The 27,093-nt window shown below is 40.8% G+C and overlaps 1 protein-coding gene across 1 annotated transcript in view; it reads left to right on the forward strand.

Annotated features, from left to right (window-relative positions):
* The first annotated feature begins 222 nt into the window (after positions 1-222).
* The window catches only part of klhdc4 (kelch domain containing 4), a 29,686-nt gene continuing 2,815 nt past the window's right edge, over positions 223-27,093 (forward strand). Inside the window, exons 1-11 of the mRNA XM_039809147.1 lie at positions 223-463; positions 860-951; positions 2,223-2,301; positions 2,453-2,551; positions 3,884-4,020; positions 4,874-4,966; positions 5,560-5,665; positions 6,253-6,459; positions 22,645-22,873; positions 23,154-23,336; positions 23,560-23,688. Of these exons, the coding sequence (XP_039665081.1) occupies positions 365-463; positions 860-951; positions 2,223-2,301; positions 2,453-2,551; positions 3,884-4,020; positions 4,874-4,966; positions 5,560-5,665; positions 6,253-6,459; positions 22,645-22,873; positions 23,154-23,336; positions 23,560-23,688 (1,453 nt within the window). The 5' untranslated portion in view covers positions 223-364. The remainder of the gene's footprint in view (positions 464-859; positions 952-2,222; positions 2,302-2,452; positions 2,552-3,883; positions 4,021-4,873; positions 4,967-5,559; positions 5,666-6,252; positions 6,460-22,644; positions 22,874-23,153; positions 23,337-23,559; positions 23,689-27,093) is intronic.

Below are 27,093 nucleotides of genomic sequence, written 5' to 3' on the forward strand. Positions count from 1 at the left end.
CTTGACACACGATTTCAACATTTTCTGCTTGCTCCCTGTGTTTTCTGGCCACTGTTTGTTCAATAATAATATTATATATCAAATAATATTCAACCATGAAGTAACCTCTGGTCTAGTATAAATATACATTATATTCACATGCGCACAGTTTCCTCCGGCCCGCTAGAGAGCGATGTTGCGCTTTGACAATTTACTTACGTCAAGTTTGTTGCAGGAAGTAAATCTCACTGGTCAGAGGAAAGGCATGCCTCCGTCGGCATGCGAGTTTGTTTGGATCTACATGTGACACCGACTTCATTTAAATTAACAGATACTCCTAACCACCAGGAAATTTAACAATATCTGTCAGTGCATCACAGCAGTCATGGTAAAAAAAGGCAAGAAAGAAAAGAAGGTAAAGGGAGCGGAGAAGACAGCTGCCAAAATGGAGAAAAAAGTTTCAAAGCGGTCCAAACGAGAGGAGGTAACCTAACGTTAACATCAACATACCTGGGTTAACGCTGTATGTTAATATTTGTTCTGTGACTGTATATGTATCTTTTCCTATTATATATTTATATGCATATGACAGAGAAATAGCACAGTCTGCCGAGCCAATAACTTTGTAGCTTTGTACTTCATGGATGTTGGGAAAATCATTTTTAGCTGACCTACTGGTCTGTTTACTGCAAATGGTAACTAAAATTCAACTCTCAAACTAAATTAGTGCCAGGTAACAACAAAACAGTCTATAATTAGTAATAGCAATATTGCTAATATTCATATTACCCATATTACTAGGACCCACAACATTCGCTTATGTTTGAAAGCCATTTGGTTACGTTCTTCCTTCCTTCCTTCCTTCCTTGTCTGTCTCCAGGAGGATCTGGAGGCTCTGATTGCTGAGTTTCAGAATCTGGATGCAAAGAAGACCCAAGTTGTAGAGACAACATGTCCACCTCCATCACCAAGGTTCAACTTCATTGTCCCTATTGGGAAAATTGTCTTGCATATACAGCCTTGAACACAGATCATAATAAAACATATATAACATGCATATTGCTAGCTCAGTATTAGCATAACAACAAGTCTTGAGTACATCTAGCCATCATCAACCAGCCCAATCATCAGGGGTTAAAACAAAGTTACCATTGCCATCCACCAATATTTGCATGGAAGATCATCAGCTGACTTAGGAGACTCAGGAGTATTTAACAGTTAAATAACATGAGAGATAAAATATATAATTTCTTCTAAATCAACATTCAGATAGAAAAGGGTCAATTCTTAACTACCGTCTAAAAACTATGTCGTAATGCATGTTCTTGTCACCTGTCGAGAGAAAACTAAACTAAGTAATAATAGCAAATGTAATGACTGACTCTACCATAGAGTATTAGTGTTCCAGTTGAATTTTCCACACACCCCAATCTAGTTTAGCTTTTAAAGGAAGTTGTAGTCGCTGCTGGGCTGTTTTACAGATTGCTGTGGTGTTATTACGGCAACATGAAAATCAGTCTTGACTGACTGACCGACAGACCAACACTGCCATCCCTAGAGCGACGTTGCCACCTTGGCTGCGAAGCAGTCTCAAGGGAGATTACAGTGTTTTCCCTAGGTTTGTGTAAGACTTATGCTGCACGTATTTGGCGGAGGGTTTAGGGGTTTTCTCCATCAAGAAAAGGTGACGTTTTTCAATAAAAAACATGCAATTTCACATAATTTTGGACTGTTATTATTATCAAATCTGTGTAGTGCTGGGTACCGAATTCCATACTTTTGAGGCACCGACCAAATTGCCTCTAAAGTATCTAGTATCAAAAAGTGCCTCGCCATTGCAGTACCCAATTTCAGTACCTAAGTAGTAAATCTTATCAGCGTCAGTGAGCCAATACGTATGCAACATGCTTCTACAAAGATCTAATAATGCTGCTGATTGACTGTCTAACGTTAACCGTCGTAGAGACACGCAGGAAAAACTCTACCTTACACACAGAGAAAAATAAAATAAATGAATTTGTTCCGTAATGTAATTTTCTTTTTGTTTTATAAAATTGATATAAAAAAAAGTATTGTTTAGGAACTGGTATCGAAATCACGGTATTGGTATCGGTACCGAATATTTTTGAACGATACCCCCTATATCTGTGTCTAAAACGTTGAAAGAACTAGAGCAGATAGTAAAAAAATAACACGGAGGATGTATGTATGTTTTGTCTCTGATGTCTTTTCATGTTTTTCAGATTGAGTGCGTCTCTCTCCGCCCATCCTGAGAAAGACGAACTCATCCTGTTTGGGGGAGAATTCTTCAATGGAAAGAAGGTAGTAGAAAATACCCTGAATGAGTAGCTAATTAGATGGTTCAACGTGGTGACGTTTAATCCACCAACTCCTCTTTTTTCCCAGTGTATTCAGTATGTTACAGCAGACATTCCACTGAATACATTCTTCATTTAAAAACTTGTTTTTGCAGACGTACCTGTACAACGATCTGTTTTTCTACAACATCAAGAAGAACAGCTGGGTTAAATCAGACATCCCCAACCCTCCTCCCCCACGCTGCTCTCACCAGGTACACCCACAGAGAGCATCCTGGTGCTCTCTCTCTCTCTCTCTCTCTCTCTCTCTCTCTCTCTCTCTCTCTGTCTGTCCCTCTGCCTGTATAAGTTCTCAGCTTTATTGTATTTGATTTGATTCTCAGCGACACTTTTAGTTATGCAGTACCACTTCCAAATAAGCAAAGACCAGGTGACTAATATTAACCAAATGACAGGTGTTCATTCTATATAGCACATTTATCACCCTATATAGCCTGAACTTTTGCACATCTCTCAACAAGGGTTTCCGCGGTGTCTTAAAAAGTCTAAAATTTCAAAGTCAAAAGTTTAGTCCTTAAAATGTCTTATATTCGCTTAAGTATTGTGTTCTAGGTCTTAAATAATTTTCAACAGGTCTTAATTTTTCTACGTCCATGTCACGCTACCTCTAATGCTCATTAAAATGCTCTCGTAGCACTTTAGTATATGTATATATATATATTTTTCTTTTATTCCGTGGTGTTGTAGTTCTTTCTGTTGCTAGTCCAAATATAATTCGCTGTATTACGACTACAAGTGAGACCAACATGCAACTTATTTTGCAGCCAATCTAGACACCAGTCCTCTAATGCCAATGAGGAAATCGGTGAATTGTTTCAGACAATGTTTTCGGACTCTGACATTTTTTTGATTTCATGACATAGGTAGGTCTTACATTTCATTCATAATGGTCTTAAAAAGATCTTTAAAAGTCTTAAAGTTGACTTGGTGAAACCTGCAGAAACCCTGCACAACATTTTTGAACATCCTGCACTAATCCAAACAGCCTCGTTTTTCTTAATGTTAAACAGTTATATTGTGCTGTGTATATATATATGTTTTCTGTATCTATTGTTTGTTTAATGTGTTTATGTATGCGGCCCCAACTGAGGGAAATTCCTCGTAAGTGTTACTTACTTGACAGTAAATCCCATTCTGATTCTGATTCTCAATAAGTTTACAGCTATGTTTAATAGACCCTGGTAGTGTTACATTTGTTCCACTGGAACATAATTTTGTTTGGAAGTCCTTCATCATTTATGTGGTTCTTCATTTAAACCACACGGGGGCAGACTGCTGCAACACCAATCGGAGGAAATTTAGGAACTTATCAGCAATGTCATCACGGCTGATGGCTTGTTGCAAGAAAACCAATTAAATCCGAGGACATCAAACGTCCTTATCTCGCTCTTTTTATGCAGCCCTCTCCCTCCCCTCCTTTCTTTTCCTCCCCCTCTGTCCCCCTCCCTCCTCCCCTCTGTCCCCTCCCTCCTCCCTCCTCCCTCCTCCTTCCTCCCTCCTCCCTCCTCCCTCCTCCCTCCCCTTAGGCGGTGGTAGTCCCCCAGGGTGGGGGTCAGCTTTGGGTGTTTGGCGGAGAGTTTGCCTCTCCAAATGGGGAACAGTTCTACCACTACAAGGACCTTTGGGTGCTGCACCTGGCGACACACACGTGGGAGAACATCAAGTATGTGCAGAGGGTCATAACAATAGATGTAACGATGAACGGAAGGCATCATAAATGCAGTGGTGGAATGTAACTAGGTACACTCAAGTACTGTACCTAAGTTCAAATGTTGAGGTACTTGTACTTTACTTGAGTCTTTTCTTTTCATGCCACTTTCTACTTCTACTCCACTACATCTCAGAGGGAAATATTGCACTTTTTACTCCACTACATTAATCTGGCCTGGAATATGAAGTAACGCGTTGAGTCATTTACAAATGGATCCGTTTGGACGCAAACATTCTTGAAACGATGCCAGGGAAGACGGGGAAAAAAAAGATTGTTTTGGTACGTGTGGACGTGGCCTTAGTTGATTGACAGAACTGTTTGGATCATTTCCAGTTTCTAAAATGTGAGGAGTTGAGTAGTTTTAGTTTTAATACTTTAAGTACATTTTCATGATGATACTTAAATACTTTTACTAAAGTAACCTTTTCAATGCAGGACTTTTACTTGCAACAGAGTATTTTTACAGTGTGGTATCAGTACTTTTACTTAAGTAAAGGATCTGAATACTTCTTCCACCGCTGCATGAATGGAAGTAATGATCGGCAGATTGAATGTGTGAATACAGGAATCCGAGGGTGGCTAAAAATATTTCATATTATGTTCATTCATGAAGACATCTTCATTAGTTCATTCCATTCTGTAATGTCAGCCTAATTAGTAAATAAGTTGATTACTTAGGTAATAAGAATATTACAGTCCCAAGTCCCATAGGAGCACAGTGTTGTGGATATTCACTTTGTATTCATAAGGATGATTTTACAGACGTCAGTGATCTGAAATGATTTGAGGTTCTGTGTTTTTCCAGGGCACCTGGGGGTCCACCAGGTCGCAGCGGCCACCGGATGGTCCTCAGCAAGAAACAGCTGCTGGTGTTTGGAGGTTTCCATGAGAACACCAGGTAGGCAGAAGGACACTGAGTAATAAACAAGGAAATTATGTCTGTAATGGAGGGGGCGGTAGACATGTAACATGTTTGATTACATCATTACTTGCCTCATACCAGTAATGGGTAAAGAGAGACAGCCTATTCCAAATCATGTTCATTTTAAATTCTTTTTTTAAAGATTATTTTATTGGGCTTTTTGGCCTTTATTTGATAGGACAGATGAAGACAGGAAAAAGGGTAGAGAGAGGGGGGGATGACATGCAGCAAAGGGCCACGGGTCGGACCCGGGCCGCTGCATTAAGAACTCGGCCTCGGTACATTTTAAATTCTATAAGAAACAAAACAAACCCATAGAGATCAGCACAGTTTCATATATTCTACTCAGTACATCAAGTAAGTTTGATTAATTCATCGGAACATAATTGGACTTGCTGTATAAGTATAGAATTTATAAAATAAGTGTGACTCTTAGTGGTTGTATGTACAAAGACACTGTGGCAGACAGTCACTTGTAGAGACAACCTCCCTGAGAATGATTTTTTGCTTTTATAGCAGCAACAGCCAGCTTTTCAGTGACAATCTCTGATAAACCCACTGTACCTCAGCCTCCAGGACGCTGAGGTCCTGGAGAGCCGGCAGATTGCAGCCAATCACCTTCTCAGCAAAGCGGAGGATACGCTGCAGTCTGCTCTTGTGGAGTTCAGCCCCCATGTGTCCAAAAGATTGAGCTTTTAGAATCAGATCCAGGCTGTCATGTAAACATCAATCTCTCTGCAATAGGTCATAAAGCTGACAATGCTCTTCGATGTAAAACCTTTTTGATGTAATCAAATTCTTTGTATTGATATCGACATCACTGACGAGTTTGATATTTTTAGACATTTGATTTCATAGATATTTGGCTTGTGTATGTGTGGGGGGGGGGGGGGGGGGGGGGGGGGGGCAACATTTTAATTATTGAAGGCAATACAAATTATGAAGATTAATAGAATCATTCAGCTATAGGGCTGGGTACCGAATTTGATATTTTGAATAATGCTGCCGAATGGCTGTCTAACGTTACACGTCGTAGAGATACGCAGGTTAAAAAAACTCTACGTTAACTACAGAGACGGGGCTCACGTAGTAGGACCTGAAAAATAAATAAAAAGATTTCAGCGTTCAGGAACCGGTGTCAATGTCTTAGTATTGGTATCGGTACCAACATTTTTTTTAATGATTCCCAGCCCTTTTCAGCTACTTTTCAGCTCCTTAGATTTTTCGCCGCCTTGTCTTGACTGTTTCTCTGTCCTCCAGAGAAGTGGTCGTGGTCCAGGTTGAACCCCTCTGGGAACAAGCCCCCTCCTCGCTCTGGTTTTTCTGTTGCGGTGGGCCCAGCAGGGCGGGCGCTGCTGTTTGGTGGGGTTTGTGATGAGGAAGAGGAGGAAACGCTGGAGGGCGACTTCTACAACGACCTGTACCTGTATGACATGGTGAAGAACCGCTGGTTCCCCGGCCTGCTCAGGGTAAGCTACAAAGCTGTGAACCTGCAAAATGAATGAGTAGTTGTCAAGTTTGTTTGGATGAAAGGATATGTTTTGGCTTCAGACTCTGTTCTGCATTAAATATATATATTAGGGGACTTCCGGTAAGATGGCGGCGTGAGAAGTCTTTAAGTTTTCTGCTCCGCGTGTTTCCTATTATTTTACGACTCATTCAACACTTATTCAGTGACACAGTTTGAAATACTATTCACGACCCTCAGTAAGAAACATGCCGAGAAACAACACTAAAAGGCGTCCGATATTACTGAGGCTGCTGGCGATACGCAGAGTATGCGCGCGCGGCGCCCGCTTCGAGTCAGGGGATATCAGAGAACTCCTTGGTGGGATTAGATCTGAGGTAGCGGCGCCAGGGTGGAGATCCTTACAGAGCTTAAATCATCTATCTCTGCGGTGAAAACTTCATTACTGGAGCAAGAACAGAAACTGAAGGATGTGGAAGAATCCCTTACCGACGTGGATGGCCGCGTTACTGCCCTGGAATCTACGTGCTCAGCGCTGTCGAAAGATAACGAAAAACTGAGGATCAAGCTCGATGACTTGGAAAATCGATCCAGGAGGAACAATATTTGTGTGATCGGTATCCCCGAGGGCTCCGAGGGCTCTCATCCTTCTGCATTTATTGAGGCTCTGGTACTCGAGGTATTTGGTGAACAGAGTTTCTCCAAAAAGCCGGAGGTGGACAGGGCTCACCGTTCTCTAGCCCCCCCGCCGAAAGCTAATCAAGCCCCCAGGCCGTTCATCGTGCGAATGCATCACTACCAGATGAGGGAATTGATTCTCCGTCTGGCACGAGAAAAGGGTCAGGTGTTATACAAAGGATTGCGTATACACTTCTACCCAGATGTAAGCGCTGATGTTGCGAAGCGGAGAGCGGCATTTAACCAGGTAAAGGCTGAACTCAGAGGAGCGGGAATTGAAATCGGCCTCCTTTTCCCTGTGCGTCTACGGATCAATCATGACGGGACGAAAACTTTTTTCGATTCCCCGCAGCGGGCTTTGGAATTTGTGAGGAGGATTGCCCCCCCTTCAACGAGTGAGTAGGAACTCACATCTCGGCAGATAATGTAGACCTACGTGTCTCCACTTTTGTTTCCCGCTGAGCACAGGTTCTGTTTGGCTCAAGTGGTGATGATAACGAAGAGACTCATTTAAGTTTGGACTGATCCACACTCTTTAGTTCATAGTAAATGTCACTTATTTCTTCTATCAATAGCAACTTAGTTTCAAGGAGCAAAAACGCGAGCTGGTGAGTTATGGTTCTTAGTATACCAGCAGATGTTCGTTGTTTGAAGGAGGGAGGGGGGCGGGAGGGGAATTTAACGGTTTTTATTTTTATTTTTTATTTATTTATTTATTTATTTTATTTTATTTTATTTTTCTCTTTTTTCTCACCATTCATTGTTCGGAGTCAAGGTGCTTGTGTGCGGCGTTGTGACAGTTTCGCTAGATGTGCCTTATTCATTTACAAATACTTTCTGATAGATGTCCAACGTTAATAAATGTGATGTAAATTTCATAACATGGAACGTGAAAGGCATGAATAATGTCATTAAAGGGGTGATAGAATGATTATATAGGGTATTTCACACTGTTCCTTATGGTCTCCTAATGGGGTATGTAACATTGGTTGGGCTGAAAATGGCCTGGTTGATATTTTATTGGCCCTTATGCATCTCTGTGTTTTGGCCCTATTTGTAACAAGAGCTTTTCTTCCAAATATGGTATGGTCATGAATATTTAGATGAGCTGCGCGCTGATTGGTTGAGTGACTTGCCATACGCACATATTAGAGACGCGCGCTGATTGGTTGAGCGAATCCCCAATACACATACATTAGAGAAGCGACAGAATCTCATATTCCAGACACTGCAATGTTTCATTACCAAATTCACTTCTGAGACTTTTTAAGCGAGAAATCAACTATATAAAGCTGAAATATGGGCCGTTTTACAAAATTTGATGGCTAATTGCAAATTTGGTAAGACGTGTCGGACTTTAGGAGCTCCACACAGTCTGACGAGAAAGCGGCAGCCTGCTGGGCTCCATACCCAGGGCAAAGTCACCCTTTGTGGATACTGCACTACGGGGCTCCGCGGCCAGCTGCCGGCATAACTATAATATATTTACGGTTTGAATTTCGTCACGCCACTTTGATTTTAAGGCATTTTTATGAACGCGAGGCGTCTTTGTAGGACGAGCAGCTGCTTGCTATATGTCCCATTCATTACAATGGGGAAATACCGCAGCTAGCTAGCTACACTGTCGCCATAACTAAATTATATTTACAGTTTGAATTTCGTCACGCCACTTATATAACATCATTCCCCAATGTCTTATAAAGCTAACCGTTGTGTCCGATTTGATTTTAAGGCATTTTTATGAACGTGAGGCGTCTTTGTAGGACCAGCAGCTGCTTGCAATATGTCCCATTCATTACAATGGGGAAATACCGCAGCTAGCTAGTGTCGTGCTTCCAAGGTGCACTCCCAGGTGAGGACTTCTTCACTGCAATAGATAGTAATAACTTCACAAACACAAGTTAAAGTTCACACAATAGGCTCCTATAGGAGGAGAGCATCACTCCGTAGGCAGACTCCGCAGTCTGTCTCTCACCAGTGAGCTCTGACTCTCTTCCTCTTTTGCCTGTCTTTTATTGAAGTTTAACAAGGGCAGTTACATATCACACACGAACATCTGTCTCTACAAAGTGGGCTGTTGCTTTTGATGGATTGTGACTGAGCCAGGTCTTGGTGTCCTCCGTCCTTGCTTACTGCATTCCACAGAGGAACATGTCCTCCTTTGCACGATGCAGGCCACCTGTGTGCAGCCTTGGTTCTGTTCTCGTGCAGCATACTTTTAGCTCGTTAAGTCTAGGCAGCTTGCTGTAATAATTAGGCAGTATATTATAGGAACATAAGTCATTTGGTCAGCAAAGCGTGTGTATCTATATCCCACACTAGCTACACTTTCGCCATAACTAAATTATATTTACAGTTTGAATTTCGTCACGCCACTTATATAACATAATTCCCCAATGTCTTATAAAGCTAACCATTGTGTCCGATTTGATTTTAAGGCATTTTTATGAACGCGAGGCGTCTTTGTAGGACCAGCAGCTGCTTGCTATATGTCCCATTCATTACAATGGGGAAATACCGCAGCTAGCTAGCTACACTGTCGCCATAACTAAATTATATTTACAGTTTGAATTTCGTCACACCACTTATACAACATCATTCCCCAATGTCTTATAAAGCTAACCGTTGTGTCCGATTTGATTTTAAGGCATTTTTATGAACGCAAGGCGTCTTTGTAGGACGAGCAGCTGCTTGCTATATGTCCCATTCATTACAATGGGGAAATATCGCAGCTTGCTCACTTTCGCATAACTAAAGTATATTTACAGTTTGAATTTCGTCACGGCATGAATATTACAGGTTCCCCAAGGTCTTACAAAGCTTAGCTAACACTTGAATGTATTGAATGTATTTTTGTGAATGTCAGAGTTAGGAGGAGGCTAGCTAGCTCTCATTGATGGACTCCATCTCACCGCGGCTCTATCAATGAGACTCGCGGACAAGAGGCTTTATTTCCCCGATTGTTTGTTTAAATAACTCAACACACATACCCATTATAAGATTAACTGGAACCCCGGGGCTGCGGTAAAAGATTGGCGGGCGTAAGCCTCGCTGACACTGCGGGTCAGGGTGGCAATGGCAACCCAGGCAGCACCAACACGGCGAACTAAACTCCGCACACAGTCGGAGAAAAATTTTGCAATTGGCCATCCTTTTCGTAAAGCGGCCCATATTTGAGCTTTATATGGTTGATTTCTCGAAAAAAGTTTCAGAAGTGAATTTTGTAATGGAATAGCAGAGATCTGCATGACCTAGCTAGATTCAGAAGACTACCTGATCTCAGGTCAGTTGTGTAGCCTATGTAAATATTGGGGCGTTGACTGTTCTCTTTGGTTCCGGGATTTTGAGACGCTTGCGTAAGCAACTCAGCTTTGTTGGGATTCGCCCGTTTTCAGCGGCAGTTTCAAAATATGAGATTTTCATAGTAAAGGGGTGTCAATGGGACTTTGAGCTTCTATGTATGTCCTATTTACCCACCGAACTGTCGTTATTCAACTATGACAGGGTAAAATCGGTTTTGCATTCTATCACCCCTTTAAAAGAAATAAGATTTTTTCTCACTTACGACAATTAAACGAAGACATTATTTTTCTGCAAGAAACCCATATTCTTAACTCAGATGTAATTAAACTTAGGCAGAATTGGGGAGGACAGGTATTCCATTCGAGCTTTAATGCAAAAGGCAGAGGTACTGCTATTCTTATCAGGAAGAGCATTTCTTTCACCAGTGAAAAGGTTATTACTGACTCCTCGGGTCGCTACGTTATCGTCACAGGCCGCCTGCTTGACAGGCAAGTTATCCTTGTTAACATTTATGCCCCAAACTTTGATGATAGCAATTTCTTCAGCAAAGTCTTTACATCTATCCCACCTGCTGATGATTATGCTTTAATTATAGGTGGGGACTTTAACTGTGTTCTAAACGCTTCGCTAGATAGATCCTCCGCTAGAGTCATACAGCCTTCCAAGGCAGCTATAAGCATTAAACATTTCTGTGACCAATTTGGACTGTTAGACCCCTGGAGATTTCTTTTTCCTTCTTCCAGAACATTCTCCTTTTTCTCTCCTGTTCATCACTCGTATAGTCGCATTGATTTTTTTCTTAGTGGATAAGAGTATCGTGCCCTTTGTCTCATCTAGTATGTATCATAGCATTGTTATATCTGATCATGCTCCTTCCTCTTTTGTGCTTAGTTTACCAACTCTGCACCCTTCCTTTAAACCCTGGAGACTAAATACATTGCTTTTGGCAGATGACGAATTCATAATTTTTCTATCTAAAGAGATTAATATGTATTTGGAACTGAATGACAGACATGATATATCTAGATCTGTACTTTGGGAGGCACTGAAAGCTTATTTGCGGGGCAAAAATAATTTCTTTCTCCTCCTATGCTAAAAAGCAAGAGCTCTCTAAACTCAGAAATATTTCAGAAGCTATCAACAGGTTAGATGAACAGTACGCCATCTCTCCCTGTCCACGCTTATACAAAGAAAGAATAAGCCTTCAGTCCGAGTATAACTTGCTGTCAACTGCACATGAAGAGAGGAGGTTGTTAAAAACGCGGCATACATTTTATGAGTTTGGGGACAAGGCCAGTAAATTATTGGCTTTTCAGTCTCGTCAATTAAATAACTCTAAAATGATAACTCATATTAAGACCCCATCTGGATCCATGCTACATAATCTGAAAGATATTAATGATAGTTTTGTCAATTTTTACTCTACCCTATATACCTCAGAGTATCCGAGTGATTCTGCAACTTTTGACTTCTTCAAAAAAATTGATTTACCAACTGTTAATTCTGACCTTCACTCTGACCTAGGCAGACCTGTGGCCGCAGCAGAAGTTGCGCAGGCTATTGCGGCAATGCAGAGCAGTAAGGCTCTGGGTCCAGATGGATTCCCGATAGAATTCTATAAGAAGTTTTCAGCTTTGCTGGGCCCGCTTCTTGTGGCTGTTTATAATGAGTCGTTCAATACAGGAACCCTTCCCTCAACACTCACGCAGGCCTCAATTTCTCTTATCCCAAAGGAGGGTAAGGATCCCACTCGTTGCGAATCATACAGGCCATTCTCGCTTCTGAATGCGGATTTTAAAATCTTGTCAAAAATTCTTGCGCTACGCCTTGAACCCATTGTCCCTACTATAATTTCGCCTGACCAAACAGGATTTATTCGAGGCCGTAACCCATTTAATAATCTACGACAACTATATAATATTCCCCCAGGCGAACTTGAAGCAGTAATCTCTCTCGATGCTGAAAAGGCCTTTGATAGGGTAGAATGGGAATACCTCTTTAACACTCTTAAACAGTTTGGATTTCCTACAGACTTAATCTCATGGATGAGACTGTTATATACCTCCCCGAAAGCCTCAGTGTGTACAAACAATGTACACTCTGAATACTTCCCTCTACACCGGGGCACCAGACAAGGGTGCCTCTCTCTCTTCTGCTATTCGGCCCTATCAATTGAGCCCTTGGGGGCTGCGCGTGCCAATACAGCAAATTTTAAAGGTATTACGCGGCGATGGTACAGAGCATAAAATTTCATTATATGCAGATGACGTTTTATTATATGTATCAAGCCCAACCTCCTCAATACCTCAAATTATTTCACTAATAAAGGAATTTGGCAAGTTATCTGGCTATAAGCTTAACATGAGTAAGAGTGAGTTTTTTCCGATCACTCCGGCTCTTGTAGAGACTCCTCCTCTATCCCGTTCAGAGTAGTACGTGAGGGGTTTAAATACTTAGGTGTACAAGTCACAAGATCGTTTAATAATTTGTTTAAGAGACCAATTTTTGCCCACTTTTGGATCGGAATGTAAAAAAATTAAAATTTTTTTTTTAAAAAAGAAAAAAAAAAAAAAAAATATTTTTTTTTTTTTTTTAAAAATTTTTTTTAAAAAAAAAAAAAAAAAAAAAAAAAATTTTTGGAAAAAAAAAAAAAAAAAAAAAAAAAAAAAAAAAAAAAAAAAAAAAATTTTTTATTTTACTATTGGGCATGCAACGTTCAAAAAATAATTTATTGGCTACCTAGTGTAGATCCTCAAAAAACTCCTTTGTGGGTGCAAATGGAACAATCATGTACTTACTTCAAACTTTGCTCTCTAATTTGCTCTTCACTCCCCCTGGTGGGGAAAAATTACAACTCTCCCCCCAATCCTGCACTGACTCACACTTTAAAAATTTGGGCCCAATTTAGAAAACATTTTGGTTTGCAATCAGCTTCCATTCTAGGTCCTTTGGTCTCTAACTGTTTATTCCCTCCATCTTATGTGGACTCTGATTTTTGTGTCTGGGAGGAAAGGGGCATTAGGCTCCTAAGAGACTTATATATTGATAATAATTTTTGCTCCTTTGAAGAGCTTGTACGTAATTTTGCCTTACCAAGATCCCACTTTTTTAGATTCTTGCAGATTAGGAGTTTCGTCAAAAAGGTTTTTGCCTCCTTTCCAGGAATACCCCCTACATCACCTATGGATACATTGCTTGATCTGAAACCGCATAGTAGAGGACTTATTTCAAGCATATACTCTATTATAACATCTATAGATCCACAGAACTTGGAAGATATTCGCAAGGCTTGGCAAAGTGATTTACGGCGAGAAATTACAGATGGAGAATGGGAAGATGCTTTAAACCATGTGCACTCCTCCTCACCCTGTGCGAGGCATGGCTTAGTCCAATTTAAGGTTCTTCATAGGCTTCATTTCACTAACGCCAAACTAGCTAAGATTTACCCGAATGTCAACTCTGCGTGCAATAGGTGTTTGCAATCGCCTGCCACAACTGCCCACATGTTTTGGCTTTGTCCTGGGTTGGAGGAGTTTTGGAGAAAGATTTTCGAATCCTATAAAAATATCTATGGCATCCAAATTGACCCCGATCCCTTAATGTGCATTTTCGGCGTTGCTTCCGAGGGTACAGAACTTAGGAAAGATATTCGTTCTGTTATCGCCTTCACTACATTATTGGCAAGGCGTTTAATATTATTTCAGTGGAAAAAGGTAGACCCCCCAACACATAAAAGCTGGTTGAAGGAAGTGATGTCTTACATTCAACTCGAAAAGATTAAATACATGATACGGGGTTCAAAATGTAAGTTTCAAGACACATGGTCCCCCTTTATAAGATATTTTAAAGAGCTCCCCTGTCTCTAAAATGGAGTAACCTACCTCAATTCCCCTTTGTTGTATCATCCTTCTGGTTTTTATTTTAGTTTTACTTATCTTCTTTAAAAATGTGTGCATGCCGGTCTTTCATAAGTATCTATCTCTGCTAAAACCACTATATTATTATTATTAATTTTTTTTATATATTCTTTTTTATTTTATTTTATTTGTTTATTTTATTTATTTATTTATTTTTTGTTTTGTTTTGTGTGTGTCAGTTCTCTTGTTTTCTGGACTAATTGCTTTATAATGTGGGATTTATACTTTTTATGAAGATGTGCTAACTCTCCTTTTTTTTTTACTTATTTATATATATATATAGTTTTTTTGTTAATGTTGTAGGGGGAGGGGTGGGAAGGTTATATTGTATTGTAACTGTTAAAAACCCAATAAAGAAAGTATTGGAAATATATATATTAGGGATGATACGGTTCACAAAACCTTTGGTTCGTATCACGGTTTTAGGGTCATGGTTTTCGGTTCTGTACGGTTCTTGTTATTTTTTCTTTTAATTTTTAACACTCCAGAAATAAACTTCAGCATATGATATATAGCTAAAATTAGCATATTTAATGCATTTTGCACAATACATGCACACAGTGGCAGTTCTATCTATTGTTTTATTTCCGCTGTCATCATAGGTAACATGAAATCCAAACTGTTCCCACACACCAGACTTATACGATGCTGGCGCATACTCCAACTCTGGGCAGCCTTCCTTATCTCTCCCACTTGACATTTCTGCATGTGACGTGACCTGCAGCACCAGCACTCCACACTCCACTTGAGGAGCGGTCGGCTCGGCGCCTCTCAAAATCTGACGAAAATCTTTTAAACTGACCTTTGTCGATTAAAAAAACAGACAGATTCAGCGAATGTATGGCCTATTTCTCTCTTAAAATGTTTTCAGAAACACATTTTGTGAACTATTTTCGTAAAATACGAGATCGTATTCAGAACGAGACGCCATTAGAGTCTGTTTTGAAATTCGGGAGCAGCAAGACCCACGTGACGTGTTCGTCCCATCAGCTGCCATGTGTTGCGTTCGTCACACTCATCCCCCTCATCATTTCCAGTAAGTGTTTTAACATAGGTGTCGAAAGTGGGCAGTAAGTGGTTAGTGTACATTAACAGTGTACTGACGAACCGTGCGACGCACAAACGCTCCGAACCGAGACAAGCGAAGTGAGATGCTTAACAAGTTACACACCACCGCCACTGCATGAACATCTCTATCATTTCATCAGATATCACATGACTCACACATCACTGTTGCTTTGTTTATGTCCATGTGCTGTCACCTTATTGTCAACAGTAATTGACACAGTCTAAATCCTTGTGTTCCCTCAGCTGCTTTTGTAGTTTTGTAGGAATATAGTTTTTGTCACATTTACTTCCAGTTTCCTAAGGTTACAGTTACTTGTTTTGTGGTTATGCCATTGAGAAGATTTAGAAAACAAATGCTAATATAACTGAGCACCCTTTTAAAAATCTTGTTTTTGTCTTCACAAGAAAAGTAGAAATATGATCTAGTCTCAAAGTAATCTACCAGGAATGTGCGTTCGCATGTATGTGATTGACCAACGCAGGGCCTTGCCGGATGACATTGCGTTGCAGCAAAAGTTGAGCCTGGTTGAACTTTTTTGGGAGGCTGGATCCTCCTCCATTGGCACCCCTGAGGTGCTGAACAGGCTCTGGATTAAATGATAGTTAATTAAACTTCAGTTCATAGTTATTTTACTGTGAATAAACAATGAAATGATGATTTATGTTTACTAATTATGAGTAATGTTATAATTTGTGTTATTTTATCATTAGTTGAGTGCAATATAACATAATTAGTTTATAAATGTATTAGGGCTGTCAAACGATTAATGTTTTTTAATTGCGATTAATCGCAGAATTTATATAGTTAATCGCGATTAATCACATGTTTTATGATTAAAATTCTATTATTTTGCATTTCAGAACTGTTTTTAAGTACATATTAACAATGGAAAGCAATTCTTATCAGTGTATCTTGATTGGGAATCAAATGAACGCAAAGAAAGTAACTTTATGAAGTTGACTTTAAGATTTGTATTAGTTTATTATTTATTTACTGTAAACAAAAGAAGAAAAAAGAAAAAAAAAGAAGGGTACTAAACACCAGTCAGCAACTTGTTTATTGTTAAGGCCATGGTCAAAATTAAAGATTTAATAATAATGTAATTACTATAACAATAACTTATTTCACCAGTAAATTGCTGTTGAACGACAAAAACAACCACCAGATGGGAAAAGGGTATTTTACAATTACTGTGAATGCACCACGAGGTTACCTGTTTTAAGTGAACGCACTGTCTGTGTTGTTTAATTCCGACAATGGCAGCTGCAAGTGAACGCACCGTCTGTGTTGTTTAAAGTGCCAATATTATGAAAAAATAACTTTTTCTGGGATTTGGGGTGTTCTTTTGTGTCTCTGGTGCTTCCACACACATACAAACTTTGAAAATAATCCATCCATGCTGTTTTGAGTGAGATACGATTTCTGAATGTGTCCTGCCTTCAGTCTCCTAGTGAGCTGTTCAAAATCGGCTCGGACTGTGATGTCACAGTCCGAAATGAGCTGGCTAACCACAACCGTTAGCTCGTAGCTAACGGTTAGCATGCTAACGCTAGCATGCTACGTCGTTCTCAATAGCAAAGCACTGCTACAACACACACAAGTTCACCATAATCTACAAAAGAACTACTTACATGTGTGCCCTCATTTAGAAGTCTCCCAGCTAATCCTGCCTTTTAACTGACCAAAGTTGGACAAACAGGCTTTCTTTTACTGTCTCTAGAGTTAGCTAGCTGACATGCTCTACATCTGAGCTACTGAGCATGTGCGAGTGCAATCAAAGATAGTAGTGAAGAAGAAGATGGAAAGAGGTCTCACTCAGTAGCTAAAACAGAAACCAGGTGAAAAGAGGATCTGCAGCAGTGAGAGAGAGCTGTGCAGTACAACAAAAATATGGTGTTTTTAGAAAATTAAACCATGTAAACTTATTCTGGTACAACCTTAAAATACAGTTATGAACCTGAAAATGAGCATAATATGGGCGCTTTAAATCCGACAACGGCAGCTGCTGCGCTGCAGAGCAGACTGTTACATCCTGGTGTTGGAATCCTCTACAGTGAAATACAGTCACACTTTACACTGTTTAACGTTAGCTGTCAGCATTTTAACCGTGTTTAATCCAGCTGCTAGCTAAAGGTAGGCCAGGGCTGGACTGGCCATCGGGCATACCAGGCATTTTCCCGGTGGGCCGGCGCACTTTTGGGCCGAATCGCCGATATAAATAGGCCTTTTTCTTTTTGCCGGGCGGGGCAGGCCCATAAAGATCTCACAGCGGCCCATTGGTTAATTTTCTTTATTAGCACTGGCCTGACCCAATCAAATCCAGGAACCCCCTTACCCACTCCGGGCCGCAAATTTACGAATCCCACTATGGCCACGCCTCCCGGCCATGAGACACAAAGCTGTAATAGTTGTGCTGGAAGTTTAGCATTCACGTTAAAATGGACAAACGAACACCAAAGCGCAAGGGAAGTGCAGAGAAATTACAGGAGAAAAAGATTAAGAATCTACAGGCGGATTACTCAAAATGTGCCAAAATTTCTGACATGTTTGGGGCTGTAGTAGCTGCTTCAACATCAGCATTACCTGAAGCCGAGGAGGAGGAGAGGTGGCTGGCTATACAGAGAAGCAGAAACAACATCATGACAGGGAAGAAGCCGAATGACCATGACAGGACCATGGGAGCGAGTGAGGAAAAGATGGAAGGAGAGAGTAGTTGACGATGTGGTAAGGAGTAGGCAAATTAACAGGGACTCTCAGGAAGGGAGGGAGGCTGTGTATGTGTTTGTGTCCAAGCAGCTGAGACGCAACAGAAACGCCACGCTCGCGCGACATGTGCAGTGTGTAACCGGCCTCAGTGTTCCTTGAATGGCTTAATTAGCTTCTCTTGTATTGGTGCTCTTTTCCAGAGCATATACAAATTGATCACATGAACGCTGAACACTAGGCAACTCATATAGAATGCACGCATATTTTAAGAGGACTGTCTGCAGGGAATGTGTCTGACCAATCACGGTGGGTGTGGGCCGCCTGGGCCAAAAAATGCCAGGGCCAATTTTTTGTCCCAGTCCAGTCCTGAGGTAGGCTAACGTTACATGCTGTCAGTGTAGTGTAAAGTCAGGCACCGAAATGAGGCACCGAAATTTTCGTTCTTATTCGGTGTTGTTACTACCGTTTAGGTCGGCACGTTTCGGTACCCAACCCTACTTACCAGAGACAATATAGTGTGCAGTAACTTCTAAATAATTTTGATTACTCACGGACGTCCAGTGATCACCGGTTGATGAGACAGCGTTTGCACTTTGCATTTTGGTTTCAATAACAGATTGCCGAGTAGCACTCTCCAAAATATGCTTAGCTTGTAGGTGGTAGCTCAAGCTTGAAGTGCTTCGGTGATATTTTCGCGTCGCAATTAAATGCTGTTATAATTAATACTTTGTTAATGGTTAATAATTGTTTTGTAAACAATATATAAACATTATTTGGAGGGTTATTATAACTGCAACTAATGGTTATAATAATAATTGAATGATTACCAGGTGTGGCTGTGTCTCGGAGGTAGACAAACACAAGATTGGCGGTTCGATCCCAGGCTCCTCCGGCCACATGTCAAAGTGTCCCTGAGCAATGCACTGGAATGAGGCGCAAGCGTGTTTCCTCGCATATGACATGGCAGCAGTAATCCGAGCAAGACGAAGATAGGCCAAGGAGACGAGCTGAAAAGATTTTTGCCACAAGGATCACACTTTTTCAGTTGAGTGAACACAATCTGTGTTACAGATTAAGCAGCCATGCAATATTACAGTTACTGGAAGAAATCAAAGATGACTCTGACTCAGCGTTCACATTCCATTCCAGCAATTGTTAAACTCCTCGTTACATTACACATATTGGCATCGGGATCATTTCAAACAGTCATAGCATCAGCAGTGGGAATATCGCAGTCTGCACTCAGCCGTATCATAGCACCAGTACTTAACGCTTTGCTGTAGCGCACTAGTCAATACATACATTTCCCCACCACTAATGCCGAAATAACACGCATCATGCAGGATTTCTTTGACATAGCCCATTCAATTGCGCTTTTAAATGTGCGCAATTTACGGTATAGTGGGCAAAGGCGCTGATTACCCGATGAGATGCAGGTTTGGTAAATACGACGTAAGCTGATGTATCACAGCGTGCGCTTTCTGCAGGTTGGCCATGGCGCTGATAACGCTACTTTCGCAAATGTACGTACATCTGGCCCTCTGTCTCCAAAGGTACAGAGTCTGGTGTGGGGAATGGAGAGCAGGCCAGCATCTGAGGACAGCAGGTTTCGGGGTGGGGTGTATGGATGGAGGAAGTCGGAGAGGTACTGTGGGGCCAGGGCGTGGAGGGATTTGTAGGTGAGGAGGATTTTATATGTAATGTGGGACTTAATTGGGAGCCAGTGAAGGTGGATGAGCGTTGGGGTGATGTGCTGTCACGTCTTGGTGTGGGTGAGGACCCTGGTAGCAGAGTTTTGGACATACTGGAGCCTGTATTGGGTTTTGCTGGGGACCCCAGACAGGACTCCATTGCAGTAGTCCAAACGGGAAGTAATGAAAGCATGTATGAGGGTTTCTGCCACGGAGTCAGAGAATGATGGCCAGAGTCTGGAAATGTTTTTAAGATGAAAAAAGGCAGATTTGATAGATTTGAGTATGGAAAGAGAGGGTGGGGTCTAGGATTACACCAAGGTTGCTGACCTCAGGATGGGCAGATGGCGCACCCGTCAACATCCAGGATGAGTTCTTCAGCCTTCTGGAGCAGCACCTTGGGGGCCACAACCAAGAGCTCTGTTTTATTGCTGTTCAGTTTGAGTAGGTTGGTTGACATCCATGCTTTGATGTCATGCAGACAGTTGACCAGTAAGAGGGGGGGAAGCTGAGTGGATGGTTTGGTGCTGATATAGAGCTGTGTATCATCGGTGTAGGAGTGGAAACTGAGACCATGTTGCCGTATAATCTGACCAAGGCGGAGCATGTAGATGGTGAAGATAGGGCTGAAACGATTCCTCGAATAACTCGAATAATTCGATTACAAAAAATCCTCGATGCAAAATGACTTGCCTTGAAGCTTCGTTAAATCAGTGTTACCAACGTTGTATCGCTGACGGACGGTGTTTCCGCACGGAGCATTATTACTGTCGCACACCAGACGCGGCTCAGTCTGCTGCTGGCGACACATGCCAGAGCGTAAATAGCGAGGGGCTCAGAGACAGGCTGGAGAAAACGACAGAAAGTGTCCAAAGTTTGGAATCAGTTCAAACGTAATTAAAACTAAAACTCTGTACAGTGTGTCTACTGCAAAATCAAACTAGCTTACCACGATAATAGCACGACGTCAGTGCTTTAGCATCTCAACAGAAAACATGGAGTCTAACTTAATCATCCATTCCACAAAGCGGACCCGACAAAAGTAAATCACAGAGTCGTGTGGACGATGAAACTACACCAAACACAACAACTACCAAAATCAAAGACAAGAAAATACGTAGTGGTGACCACGATCTGATCTAAAGAGCTGACGCATTGACTATCCCTTCGGAAAAACAGCTGATTGTTGTGCACCCCTCTCTCTCTCTCTCTCTCTCTCTCTCTCTCTCTCTCTCTCTCTCTCTCTCCACGGAGAAACAGCTGATCAGCGATCTAATAGCATAAGTGTAACAGAGCTGTGTGACATTATAATCAAATATATAAATGAAAATATAACTAATAGTATAACTAATATTTACATATAGGCCTACTGTATATACAGATCAGTCTCAGGTTGAAACTTGTAGTTCTGAAAGTTAAGTTGCACAACTTAATGTAATGTTTGTGTATGTTTAATGTATGCCTTAGTTTGAGGTTGATATCTTTGAAAAAAATAATCTTTAAAAACAATGCAATATGGCACTTAAATGCACTTAATGCACTTAATGCACTTGATAAAGTGCTAGATTAATCGATTACAAAAAGAATCGATAACTGCAGCCCTAGGTCAAGAGGATGGGTCCAAGCAAAGAGCCTTGAGGTACGCCTTAGTTGCTTTTACAGGAAAGTTGGAGATCGGCCGGCAGTTGTTTGCATCCTCCGTATCCGAACCTGGCTTCTTGAGGATAGGGGTGACTCAGGCAGTTTTAAAGTAGGTGGGAACTACGCTAGACTCAAAGGAGCAGTTGATGACATCAACCATGATGGGACACAGGACAGGCAGACATGCTTTGACCATATAATAATATAATAGCTATCCAAATAATGTTTATTGACGTCTTACAAACATTTGACAAACAATGTCATTTGATAGATTAACAAATACTTAATATGTAATATCTTATGATGTGGGCACTGTGCAACAATACACTGTTAAATAACATCTATCTACATCAACTATAGCATTACTAATAATTAGTAAACATTATTATAATTTCATTGTTTGTTAACAGTAAAATAACTACAGTGTTTGCCCTAGGATTTTTTTCCAGGGGGGTGGTGACTCTCCCCCTATAAAGTTTGAAAACGTCAACGTCAATTTACTGAAATAAAAACAGAAACTCTCAAAATGAAACTGCCAATACGCTCATTCACAGTCATTAAGTTGTTTCCTGTATATCGGTAGTTTAATTTAAAAGAAATAATGACACATTTCTGTGTAAAAGGCTCGCGTAAAAAATATAAATAGAAGATTGTCCAATTTAACGCTTGTAGAGCGGATCTCCACGGAGCATACACACCAGTACGTGCTGCTCTCGTGCCTGGTGTTTTATTGATTATAGTGAAAGCATAGTGTTGGAACGTCCGCTCCACATACGTTACACGTGCAATGTAGCGTAAAGTTAAAATTAATTGAACTTTTAAGGCGATGAACGAGAAGCGAATTGCCTGTATGTGTGAAAACCGCTTTATTTCGCGCATCCGTTTTTTTTGTGTGTGTAATATATAGCATAATTATATAATTTTGTCATTCTTTCGGGGGGGCGTTTTGGGGGGGCAGGCCAAAACAATAATTGGGGAAACACTGAACTATTAACTTAAGTTTAATTTATCAACTTACCATTTATTAGTGAAGGTTATTAGAAAGTGTTACCAATAATTTCTATAAATTTTGGAGAATTCTTCACCACTGGTTGGAACCAGCACCTCTCAAGGGAGCTGCCATGTATCTATGCTTCGACCTATGTCTGCGATTATTGACTGTTTGGTTTCTGTCTGTCCAGGGAAACAAGTCGGGGAAGAAGAAACGAAGGAGGGGGAAGAAGGGTGGAGCAGAGGGGCAGGGTGCAGAGAAGGAGGAGGAGGAGGAGGAGGGGGCACCCCAGGGACCCACTGAGGTCGTCAAGGAGATTGTCACAGAGGACGGCACAGTGATTACCATCAAGGAAGTGATCCCTGGAGCTCAGGAGGAGGAGGAGGAGGAGGGAGAAGAGGAAGAGGAGGACGATGATGGCAAGAACACACACACACACACACACAGACACAGACACACACACACACACACACACACACACACACACACACACACACACACAGAGACACAGACAGACATTTTACTGTCAGATTGTTTATAGATTTGTCTGACCGCTGACGCAGGAGTGTGAATGAGGCCTTACTTGGAATTCCTCATGGGGGTGACAGAAACTACGCACTATAGCTTTAAGGTGTGAAAGAAATAGGGCAAAGATATAGATAGGTTGGACAATCACGTTTTCTATCTCTTCGGGTTCAGCCTCGGCCCCCCTGGTGGAGCCCTGCGCTAGGTCCAGCGCCATGGCAACGGCGCGTCAGGGCAAGCTCTTCCTGTACGGAGGTATGTTTGAGGTTGGTGACCGCCAGTTCACCCTGAACGACTTCTACTCTCTGGACCTCAACAAGATGGACCAGTGGGAGGTTCTGGTTGAAATGGACCCAAGTGAGTGAAAAAGACATGCCAATTATGCATAAGCGAAGTAACTCTTGTAGACAAATTGAAATGATATGACATGTGTTCAGTGTCAGCGTAGCAGGTAGTTCTACAGCAGCCAGTATGCTGATTTGTCTCGTTTGAATATGTTGTGATGCAGGAGAGGAGTTAGAGGATGATACAACGGGAGATAGGTACGTGAGTTTCGATTTCTGATTGTTTTTCTCCACAGAGACACAGGAGTGGCTGGAAGAGTCCGAGTCAGAGGAAGATGAAGAGGAGGAGGAGGAGGCGGCGAAAGGAGCAGAAGGGGTGGAGGAGGGGGAGGAGGAGTCTGAAGAGGAAAGCGAGGATGAGGAAGGCAAGTGATTATTCTGCCTCTTCACTCTCTTATACTTATGTCTTTCTTTTCCTATTGACCTTTTCATGCGATTTATTATGAGTAACAGGCACAGTATGTAGGTCAGGATATTCTTGGCATTAAACAGATGATGATATAAGCTATACCAACCTTTCAAGCATGTGAAAACATCTCCAATATGAAATCTGATATGGCATCAATAGTTGACTGTAGATGCTAAATGCCCTAGATTTCAGTAACAATCAACATCTTTGTTTAAATATTTTATTATCTATCTAATAAATTGGGAAGCGGTGTGTGTGTGTGTGTGTGTGTGTGTGTGGATATAAAAAAAAAACGGTGAATAAAACCAAACGGCCGAACAATTATAGGGAAAAAATTTACGTAAAAAAAATAAATACCTGCAGTCGCAGCACACAGCAGGCTGTTGACACGCTCTGTACAGCAGCAGGGGGGTTTACCAGCTTTGACTGCAGTACACTTTTTGCTGCTTCCAACGTTACATGATTGCTGAATACTACAGGCAAACTTTTCTTCACTTTCCTGGAGTTGACGGAACATAGCAACTGTTGTGTTGGAAATGGTTTGGAAAAAAAGGTTTAACCATAACGCTGGCTTTTTCATGTCTACTCTTCACAATAAAAGTCGAGCTTAAATTCACTTACAGCATTTTGCTAAGAGGAAACTCAATAAAAAGCCATTTTGCCGACAGTAAATATCAAACAAAAGCCAGACACAATATCATATTAAGTTGCTGTGAGCTGTACTTTCACCACTTCTAAAGAAACGGCAGAACATAACTTAATCTTGGAGTTTCCTCCACAGCGCTGTGCAGAAAGGTTGGGCAATGCGTGACTATCTCGGAGCTGACCGGGCAAAGACAGCAGTTTTCATCAGACTCACCCTGGGTCCGGTTAATTAAGTGTGCTGCTAAATAATAACATTACCGTCAGAAAAATACCCCCGCAATCAAATCCATACTTCAACATTGGAAATGACCACCTCTGCTGAAAGTTAAAATCATTAACGATAATAATGACGAGACAAGACACCATCAGCGTCCTTAAACGCTGACTGTGGTGATATCAACATGCAATATCTTTGACGAAAAAGGCAACACTAAAATGTAGTTGAAAAAAAACCTTTGTCTACATCATTCCAATCCTTCCCCTCCTCCATATACATATATATAATTATATATAAAGCAATAAAAAAAGAGAAAAGAAAGAAAAGAGAAAAGAGAAGAGAAGAGAGAAAGAGAAAAAAGAAAATAGAAGACAATGAGAATAAAGCAAAAACAAGATGACAGGTAAACACAAGTGGAATAATGAATGAAAAGAGCAAAACCCAAGACAAACAGGAACCAACTAAAACAGAGGAAAAGGCACACACACCAACAGAGACAAGAGAAAAAACAACACCACACACAACAGAACACACATACACACATAAAGGATAACACAAACACAAAAAATAAACAGAACGAAAAGAAATACACACGAAAACACAAAGACCACAAGAACCACAGAACTAAAACAAGACAGGAACACAAGCCAGACTCACAAAAAAACAACAAGAATAACACACACAACACAGGAACAAAAGGATGACCAACAGAAAGCTTGGATGAATGACATCCACAAGGAGACTACAAGTGGAGATGAGACACACATAGAGACAGAAATAATACAAATGAACAATAATCAGGTCACCTCAACACAGCCGTGCAGAACAAATGAATAGTGAAGATGGAAACAACAACATAAGTGAAGGAAAAACACTTTAAAACTAATAAAAAAAGACACAGGAGAGATAATGAACAGAAATATAGAAGGAGAGACAAAGAGAAAAAGGGAAGCGAAGAAAAAGTGAAGGAAGGAAGGAAATAGGGATGGACAGCCAGAATGCCTGGATATGAAAGAACATGAAAAGAAATGAATGGAAATAAAGAAAGATAAGAACAAGATGAGAATGGACTTGCAGGACTGGAAGCTGCACAAATAACATAGACTCGTTGAGAGAACTGCTTCGCCTGTAAAGTAGACAGAGCAGGCTGACAGCAGCCGGGCGGTGACAAAAATCTGCTCTCAAGTCGGACAGTTTCTAGCCGTTTCCATCAGCCTTCAGCAGGACTAAGCCAAGTGCTTGTTGCTGCTGTTGTTCTGAAACATATTAAACATTCTGAACTTAGCAGAACCTTTCCTTGTTTGTTTTTTTCTTCATATTTGCAAAGTTAAGTGATTTAGCATTTAAATATCCATTATTACAAGCTTCAGTCCCAATTTAAAAAAGCGATTAATCGCGATTAATTACAGCAAATTGTGCAATTAATTAGTTAATTTATTTTAATCGATTGACAGCCCTAATGATTTTTATACTATTTATTTGTATGATACAGCTGCAGATAAGTATTTGAACACCTGTCTATCAGCTAGAATTCTGACCCTCAAAGACCTGTTAGTCTGCCTTTAAAATGTCCACCTCCACTCCATTTATTATCCTAAATTAGATGTACCTGTTTGAGGTCGTTAGCTGCATAAAGACACCTGTCCACCCCATACAATCAGTAAGAATCCAACTACTAACATGGCCAAGACCAAAGAGCTGTCCAAAGACACTAGAGACAAAATTGTACACCTCCACAAGGCTGGAAAGGGCTACGGGGAAATTGCCAAGCAGCTTGGTGAAAAAAGGTCCACTGTTGGAGCAATCATTACCAGTGGTTTAATTGGCTTTTGTAGGGAGGGGGAGCCCTTATGGGGAATGGTCATCATTCAAAATCGCGCTGTAAAATGACTTCATGTGTTTTGACACCAAAGGGCTCTTTTTCCAGTATTAATGTGTAAGGTAGGGTTGATTAGTTATTCAAACAAAGAGAAATACTTTACAATTCACTTACTTTATTATTATTATTTTTAATTTTTTTACCTTTTATAGGGTAATGTTAACAGGCAGGCAATGGATGTAAAAATCTTTTTAAACAAGAACATTATGTTGATTTAAGAGAATCAGAAACCACTTTTATAGCCTTTTTAACAGTGATTGGCTGGCTCAGCTTGTTAATAGCCAGTGTATGTTAATTTAAGCTTCCAGTTTGTTAGACGGCACCAACATTTGGTCTGATCATAACTGGCCTGGCAGCCCAAAGGCCAAGGTTTGTGTGCTGACTTATGATGTGGGGGTCTGGGGGTCCTCCCCCAGAATTTTTTTAGCATTAAACACTTCATTTCCTGCATTTTGGTGAGTTTTTATGCACCTATTTCTACTACCTTTTTCTGAATAAATAAGCCTGAAATATCGTTGTAAAGGGAAACAAATCTAAAAACATAATGGAAAATATTGCAGTAAGGCTGTAAGCTGTATTGCTTTCATCTATTTATTCTCCTTTAGATCGACTTTTCAAAT

Source organism: Perca fluviatilis, chromosome 8, assembly GCF_010015445.1.
Source record: "Perca fluviatilis chromosome 8, GENO_Pfluv_1.0, whole genome shotgun sequence".
In the NCBI taxonomy this organism is placed as follows: domain Eukaryota; kingdom Metazoa; phylum Chordata; class Actinopteri; order Perciformes; family Percidae; genus Perca; species Perca fluviatilis.